Source organism: Sinocyclocheilus grahami, unplaced genomic scaffold (assembly GCF_001515645.1).
Source record: "Sinocyclocheilus grahami isolate Dianchi unplaced genomic scaffold, SAMN03320097.WGS_v1.1 scaffold816.1, whole genome shotgun sequence".
Classification (NCBI taxonomy): Eukaryota; Metazoa; Chordata; class Actinopteri; order Cypriniformes; family Cyprinidae; genus Sinocyclocheilus; species Sinocyclocheilus grahami.
This window is the reverse complement of record NW_015505995.1, coordinates 222298-231064: the sequence shown is the minus strand read 5'-3', so window position 1 is coordinate 231064 and position 8767 is coordinate 222298. Positions and strand designations below refer to the sequence as shown.

The following is an 8767-nucleotide window of genomic DNA, read 5'->3' as shown; positions in this document are numbered from 1 at the left end:
TTCCCTTACACTGGGGGCGCTGTATAACTGAACGAGTCATTTCTGTAGGATGTAGACGAGCATGTTCAGTCTAGCTCGCCCACTCTAATCAGCACAAGGCACCTGGAAGCAGACAGTAGTCTGATTCAGAAACAAATGACTTTCATGAACCTATTTTTTCTAGTGAATTAAAAACGTACAGTGCAACCACTGTAGTCTGGTTTCCCAAATACGGGAAATTTTTACTTAATTGAGGGATTTTCCTATGTTATACAATAATTCTATACTTAAAAGGCATTTACACATTTTGGGACAGTAGTGCAAATTTAGTGCAATTAGTGCTTGTTACAAGTTATAGTTTTTAGTTGTTGTTTAATAACATTAAAAGCCGAACTGCAAGCACTACCGCTAACTAAAGAAAGGGAACCAATCACAGAGCTTCACGTAACACACGTGACAGACCATCGAAGTGAATCCAGAGTGGACGCGCTTCTCGCTGCAGTGAGATTCTTTAGCGGAGCCGCAGCAGCGAACAGGCACCGCGAGCACAGGCTTCAGGTATGAAAATAATAATACTTTACTATATTTTACACACTATATATGATGCCCATCACAAAGTAAAGCCTTCTGTGTGTGTACGAAGAGCCGAACTGATGTAAATTTAATTGAGCGTAGGATACATTCAAATGAAATGAAAAGTTGCTGCTTCATGCTGTTACGCAGGTGCTAATGCTAAAGCTAAAACATTCATACAGGAGAAACTGAAAGCAGCTTTAAAATTCACATTTATGCTTCAGTCTCTTATTATATTCATTTTTTAAGATTGTAAAATCACTATCTGGTAGGTTAGATGTGTTTTTAGACGTGTTTGGGTTTTCTGGTTCATTTTATTATTCATTGAGTGTCGTAAGTTTCTGACAGCAGAAGCACAAATCAGCAAATTATTAAATGTAATAATGTATGTGCAATTTGTTACCCATCAATTAAGCATTTTTTCCCTCCTGTTTGCAGGATTCGTTTTATTTAAGGGCATAATGGTAAGAGCTGCATTATTAGTGGATGTTCTTCATCAATTTTTAATGCAGTTTATCTCATTCATAATAAGATCTTATCACAATGATTCACATGTTGTTTTTGTTTTATTTAACAGTCTCGGAGATATGACTCAAGAACGACTATTTTCTCACCAGAGGGTGAGAGCCCCCATATCTACACTCTTATTATTTTTATTGTGTGGTATTAATCTAAATGTTGAGTTCTTGTCATTTGTATATGGTCTCAGTGTGTGTGTGTGTGTGTGTGTGTGTTGTTGTTGTTGGCAGGCCGTCTGTATCAGGTAGAATATGCCATGGAGGCCATCGGGCACGCTGGCACCTGTCTGGGCATCCTGGCCAAGGACGGCGTGCTGCTGGCGGCAGAGAGGAGGAACATCCACAAACTTCTGGACGAGGTGTTCTTCTCTGAGAAGATTTACAAACTCAACGAGTGAGTGTTTTTGGCGTATGGAATTCAATACATTTGGGTTCAAATAATTGATGTGGCCTTAAAATCAGGATTTTAAATTCTGAAACTCTCAGGATTTGATCATTATGGATTTTAAGGTTTCCCAAGAGGAGTTGAGGTTCTAATATATGGAAGGAATTGTATTGATATTCAATATTTAAAAAAACATTAATATTTATCATTTAAAAATGTCTAAATATTTGTGGATTTCGTGCGCTATTATAGGGTTTATTCATATTTAGATTTTTGGCTTGAATTCTTCCAGTTCATTTTAATTTGAGTTTAAGTTGTAGTACTTTCTCCCCACCCCCCCACCCATTTTTTAATGCCGTTGATTTATTGCATTAATGTTTATATTTACAATTAATATTTAATAAAAATTCTGTTCTTGAGAAATCTCTATTAAATTAGCCTTTATTTAAAAATTTTTAAATTTTATTTAAAAAAAATAGCTGAAGTTTCAATAATTTCTTGTGCATTTTGGCCTTTTTTTAAAGATAATATTTAGTTTTAATATGGGAGGAGTTGTATTAATATACTTTTTTTAAGAGAGAATTATTATTTAGCTTTGATATGGAAGGAATTGCATTAATATTTAAAATATAAAATGTTTTTCCGTTTTATTTTCAAATCTAATTATATTCTATTTTATGTCAGCTTTATTTCAGCTACTGAAAATGATTTTTAATAGTTTAGTTATAGTTTATAATAACGGCACTGGTGTGTGGTGATTCTGTAACGCAGAGACATGGCATGCAGTGTAGCGGGTATTACTTCAGATGCCAACGTCCTCACTAACGAGCTGAGGCTCATCGCACAGAGGTGAGTGAAGCGTCACTTTGACTCCTGCTAAAGGCTGCATTGTGTTGTTCTAAGACAAAATTGGTTTATTCTACATAATATCTAGAGTCTCAGGATTGATGTGGTGTGTGATGATGTGCATGCAGGTACCTGCTGCAGTATCAGGAGCCTATTCCCTGTGAGCAGCTGGTTACGGCCTTGTGTGACATCAAACAGGCTTACACACAGTTTGGAGGTACAACATACAAAAACATTTTAATTTATTTCTAACATGATCCTGGTGAAGTTTTGGGCTGTGGAATATAAACAGAATGTGTGTTTTGTCAGGTAAAAGGCCCTTTGGTGTGTCTCTGCTGTATATGGGATGGGACAAACACTACGGCTTCCAGCTCTATCAGAGTGACCCCAGCGGAAACTATGGAGGCTGGAAAGCCACGTGCATCGGCAACAACAGCGCAGTGAGTGAAACGCACACAAACGTTATTCTGAACGCTTCATTGTCTTCTTTGAAACTGTCCAACTAGTGCTAGAAAGTCCAATTTATTTTGGACTCTGTTCATTTGACCTAAATCAGTTCATATGAATCATTTGGTTTAATGAATCAGTTTAAAAAATAGAAAAATACTAGGCTGACTGTAAAAACGAATTTTCCTGTCCTGTCAGCCATTATACTGTGCTCTTGGCGCATGCTCTTCAATTGCACGCACAAATGCGGCGATTAAAAAAAGGCGATTAAAGCTGCCTTACAACTGTGCATGCAAGTATTTGATATGAGTCATTTTTAAGAACATGTCTCTGAAATGCAGTGGTTTTCAAAACTGTCCTGTAGCAGGACCTGAAGTGGGTCAGAAAAGGTAAACTATTTGAAAATCTGGAATATGAGAGTGCAAAAAAATCTAAATATTGAGAAAATCGCCTTTAAAGTTGTCCACGTGAAGTTCTTGGCCATGCAAAGTACTAATCAAAAATGAAGTTTTGATAAATTTACACTAGGAAATGTACAAAATATCTTCATGGAACATGATCTTTACTTGAGATCCTAATGATTTTTGGCATGAAAGAAAAATCAATCATTTTGACCCATACAATGTATTTTTGGCTATTGCTACAAATATACCCCAGCGACTTAAGACTGCTTTTATGGTCCAGGGTCACATTTATATTTAATTTAGTGTTTGATAAGTTTATTCAATTTCTGTTGAAGGGCACATGTAGCTAAATATGACATTTATTATAATGGTTTATGTGAAGATTGTTTCAAGTTCACTTAAATTAGAAGTGGTTATTTTTTCAACTCTAATAAATGTTAAAATTGATAGCTCTCAATTATACCAGTGTTTCCTCGCCCCCCCCCCCAACGCCCCCCTTGAAGGTCAAGTTAATTTTATTTAATTATATTTTCTCTAGAGCACCAGATCACAACAGAAGTCATTTAAAGTTACCTTTCCTATAGAACAGGTATATACCTTATTCTTTTATTAAGCAAACTAAATGGCCTTACACGACGGCATGTCATTTCGTTCTCTACATTATGGTCACGCTCTCTGCATCATGCACAGTGGAGTTCCGCCCAACACACACACACACACACAAGTATTTGTAAATATTAAGCCGCAGAACGATTCATATTTAAATATGAATTCTGCGTGTCTCTGTGTTAATGAATGGCGCAGACGCGCGGTTTTGTGTAGTACTCGTACTGAAATTCTCGTGACGCTTCCGGTGATATTAACATCTGCCGTCTCACTAAATGAGGACATAAACACACGAACAACATCTCCAGAACTGCTGAGGTCATAAAAGAACCCAGAACAGCATCTAAAGAACTGCAGGCCTTAATTAGTTAATTAAGGTCAGTGTTCATGATTCAACAATAAGAAAGAGACTGGGCAAAAACGGCATCCATGGGAGAGTTCCAAGGCAAAAGCCACTGCTGACCAAAAAGATCACAAAGGCTCGTCTCTCATTTGCCAAAAAAATATCTTGATTATCCCCAAGACTTTTGGGCAAATATTCTGTGGACTGATGAGACAAAAGTTGAACTTTTTAGAAGGTGTGTGTCCCGTTACATCTGGCGTAAAACCAACACAGCATTTCATAAAAAGAACATCATACCAACAGTCAAACATGGTGGTGGTAGTGTGATGATCTGGGGCTGCTTTGCAGCTTCAGGACCTGGACGACTTGCCATAATTGATTGAACCATGAATTCTGCACTCTATCAGAAAATCCTGAAGGAGAATGTCCGGCCATCAGTTTGTGACCTCAAGTTCAAGCACACTTGGATTCTGCAGCAGGACAATGATCCCAAACACACCAGCAAGTCCAGCTCTGAATGGCTCAAGAAAAACTAAATTAAGGTTTTGGAGTGGCCAAGTCAAAGTTCAGACTTAAATCCGATTGAGAGGCTTAAACAGTCCATTCATGCTCGAAAACCCTCCAATGTGGCTGAATTAAAACAATTCTGCAAAGAAGAGTGGGCCAGAATTCCTCCACAGCTATATGAAAGACTCATTGCCAGTTATCACAAACACTTGATTGCAGTTGTTGCTGCAAAGCGTGGCACAACCAGTTATTAGATTTCGGGGGCAATTACTTTTTCACGTAGGGCCACGTAGGTTTGGACAGCTTTTTTCCCTTAATAAAAGAAATCATCATTTAAAAACTGCATTTTGCATTTACTTGCATTATCTTTGTGTAATATTAAAATTTGTTTGATGATCTGAATCTTTTAAGTGTGACAAATATGCAAAAATTTTTAAAAAACAGGAAGGGGGCAAAAACCTTTTCACACCACTGTATAATACTATATATAATACTATTATTGAGTAGAATGTATGTAATAGGCTGCTACTACTACTACTACTAAAATGATTAAAACCTTATTTTTAAAGAATAAGCATTCAATATTTCTTCAATGTTTTAATTGTAATATTAAATTACCTTTATTTTCCAAAAAATAAAATTTGTGTAATTTTCATTACTTAAAAGATAGATTAAATTTTTTTTAATTGTATGCCTTAAAACAAAATGTAAATACACAGCACAGAATTTCTGAGCAAAAAAATCATAAGGCTATTGTAAGAATAAATGAAATTTGTTTTATGCTTTCAAATAATTAGAGATGCTAAAACAGAATTTGGTTACAATAAAACATAAGGTTGGAAAACTTTCATAGGGCCCTAAACATGCAATATTTGTTAAACCTTTAGTAAATTGATGTTAAATAGTTTAAGTTTCATGATTTCAATTAATTAGACATGCTTTTTGATTAATAAAATGTCATTTAACATTTTATTAAGTCCAGAAAATGATCAGTAGTATTGGTATCAGTGATACTTGCCTTCAGTCATAAAAAAGATGCCATTAAACAAATATTAAAAATATACTGTCTTTGTTGCTTCTACGTTCATTTGATGATTGATTGAGAAATTATTGCAATTAATCGCGATTAATTTCAGAAAAAATGTGATTGATTAGTTAATTTTTTTAAATCGATTGACAGCACTATTTAAAATCTATCAGATTTTTCTCTCAAAAATCAACACAGAATATGCCAGATTTATTACTTCAAGGTATTCCCAGATGCTTTTTATCACTAATTAAGCATGTAGATTGTCATATTACTCTTTTGTTTGTAAAACTGTGAGGTTGCTTGTTGGAATTCAAGTTTTCTCTTAAAGTTGAGTGATTTTTTTCATGCTTATTAAAAAAATAACCTCTTAAAAAGAAATTGATGACCAATCATCATGATGGTCTACTAGTGCACTGTAGTAATATCATGATTCGGCCAGTAGATGGCGACGAGACACCTGTCCTTAATTCAAGACTTCCGTTCTATTCTCTGACAAAAAAAAAGATCTCAAAACACCTCAGTTCAGAGACTTAAAAGTGTGTGTTTGTGTGTTTTAGGCTGCTGTGTCAATGCTGAAGCAGGACTTTAAAGAGGGAGAGATGACTCTGTCGTCTGCCCTCGCTCTCGCCGTCAAAGTGCTGAACAAGACCATGGACGTCAGCAAGCTTTCAGCAGAGAAAGGTGTGTGTTTGGCAAGACGGAGATGGAATAAATGTTTTAGCATGCAGACGAGGCAGATAGATCGAAGCAGTCTGGCGGAGAGCAGACTTTTGCATTGTTAATGATCGTGACACCATATACAGACCCACAATCCATCTGAGCTCTCAACTTAATGCAGCTGATCATGTGCTGAATTGCAGTAACACACAGTTACTGTCAGAACGGTCATACAACAACAAACCCTTTTAAACAATAGACATTCTGTAAATGTAATGCATTTTACGTCTCGATTGCAACCTTTTTTTGCAGTTGCAACAAAAAAAAATAACACTTGACATGAAATCACAATTATCTGTTGAAAAAAAGTGAATTTTTCTAGTGCATTTGTGACTATATTAGATTTATTATAATATTATTTTTATATATTTAGGCTATTTTACAAGCAGCTTTTTTATTTTCTTTACCTTAAAACTCAGAAAGATGTTGCATACTTGTTCACATATGTTGAAGATGATGTTGTTTCAATAGATTCAGTATGAACAGTCTTTAAAATTTCACATTTTATGGACAAACATCTAATTGTGTTCCCTTTTTCTGTCCATCTTTGTAGTGGAGATTGCCACACTGACACGAGAGAACGGCAAGACCAGAATCAAAGTCCTCAAGCAGAAGGAAGTGGAAGTGCTCATCAAGAAACACGAAGCAGAAGAGGCCAAAGCCGAGAAAGACAAGAAAGAGAAAGAACAGAAGGAGAAAGACAAATAAAACATTTGCACTTGTTTTCTATTCAAATGCAAACGCCCGCTGGGATTCAAAGAGAGATTCATATTGCTCTGTCTGTCGATCTGTCATTTTCTTTATTAAACACAAAACTAAAAGATAAACATGTCTAGTAGTTCCCTTTCTTATAATTGAATGCACATTCCTGAGTGAGGAAAATCTAGAAGGCTCCTCACTTAATGTCCACAGCTGGTGGTTCCATTCATCCAAAAGCATTCATCTGGAAATTTCTGCCTCTAATGTGAGTGTTGTGTAAACTAAGAGTTTTCAGGTTGGCGTGGGCTGAGACTGCATTTCTGCATTAACCAAAAAACTACTATGGTAACCATAAAATGCCATGGATACTAGCCCAGATAGCACACGTACATCTGCAAGATGTCTGTTAAAGATTGCTTCATCTGGAAATCTTAATAAGCTGTGTACAAACATCTGACAGACGTCTTTAAGATGACAGTTTTACATGCATTCTAACTCATAAACATCTTAAAGACATCTTCTAAACGTCTATTTGACATCTGATAGGAAACGTCCTATAGATGTATGGCAGATGAGCAAACACTAAAAAATACGTCTTGCAGATGTAAATGCAGACGTCAAATAGACATATCTGCTTTCAGGGAGTCAGTTTTACAAAAATATAGGTCCTCATTCAAACAATGTAAAGCTATAGAATCTTTCCATTTATAATTTGTAGGCCTTAAAGGAACACTCCACTATTTTTGAAAATAGGCTCATTTTCCAACTCCCCTGGAGTTAAACAGTTGAGTTTTACAGTTTTCGAATCCATTCATCCAATCTCCGGGTCTGGCGGTAGCACTTTTATCTGTAGCTTAGCATAGATCATTGAATCTGATTAGACCGTTAGCATCTTGCTCAAAAATGGCCAAAGAGTTTCTATATTTTTCCTATTTAAAACTTGTCTCTTCTGTAGTTACATCGTGTACTAAGACCGACGGAAAATGAAAAGTTGCGATTTTCTAGGCCGATATGGCTAGGAACTATACTCTCATTCCTAGTTTTAAATAGGAAAAATATCGAAACTCTTTGGTCATTTTTGAGCGAGATGCTAACGGTCTAATCAGATTCAATGATCTATGCTAAGCTACAGCTAAAAGTGCTACCGCCAGACCCGGAGATCGGCTGAATGGATTCGAAAACGGTAAAACTCAACTGTTTAACTCTAGGGGAGTTGGAAAATGAGCCTATTTTCAAAAATAGTGGCGTGTTCGTTTAATAAGGTTAGACACCATATTGAATTTAACACATTTAGTGAAACTGTGGTTACTATACTATTTTGAATAAAGCGCTATAGAACTATTGTAAATTGTCGCAAGATGCTCAAATATTTCCAAGAAAAACTATTTGTGTGATATATTATATATATAGTTAAGACTCTTAAATCAAAAGGTGAGTGTTTTGTGAAAGATTAACCAGATCTCAGACTGACTCTTGGCCTATTTTACTGGCTTTCTAAGAAGCGCGGGAAAATTCGGCACGTGTTGCATAAGCGCGTGAAAGGATTACGGTCTCAGAGATCAGACCTGAACACAACGATGAGCTCGAACAGTAACCTGACAGCACAGAAGTGTTAACGTGTTCCCAACTGAGAGAATGTAGGTCATTTTAATGGATGAGATTACTGTGATGTAACCCAGCACGGATCGTTGAGTGCATATGGCCTGCAGGTCT

At 36.1% G+C, this 8767-nt stretch overlaps 1 protein-coding gene across 1 annotated transcript; it reads left to right on the top strand.

Moving 5' to 3' along the window:
- Positions 1-406: 406 nt before the first annotated feature.
- LOC107562288 (proteasome subunit alpha type-4-like) lies at positions 407-7120 on the top strand. The gene is made up of 9 exons (XM_016246911.1): positions 407-537; positions 991-1016; positions 1130-1172; positions 1302-1464; positions 2227-2304; positions 2430-2518; positions 2611-2741; positions 6196-6319; positions 6909-7120. The coding sequence occupies exons 2-9, from the start codon at positions 1014-1016 to the stop codon at positions 7061-7063; spliced, it is 786 nt and encodes a 261-aa protein (XP_016102397.1). The 5' UTR covers positions 407-537; positions 991-1013; the 3' UTR covers positions 7064-7120.
- The last annotated feature ends 1647 nt before the right edge of the window (positions 7121-8767 follow it).

Excerpts from the sequence above, each read along its gene's own strand:
- LOC107562288 (XM_016246911.1), top strand. Across the intron at positions 1,173-1,301 it reads GACTATTTTCTCACCAGAGG|GCCGTCTGTATCAGGTAGAA; the intron begins GTGAGAGCCCCC and ends TGTTGTTGGCAG. Across the intron at positions 2,519-2,610 it reads GGCTTACACACAGTTTGGAG|GTAAAAGGCCCTTTGGTGTG; the intron begins GTACAACATACA and ends GTGTTTTGTCAG.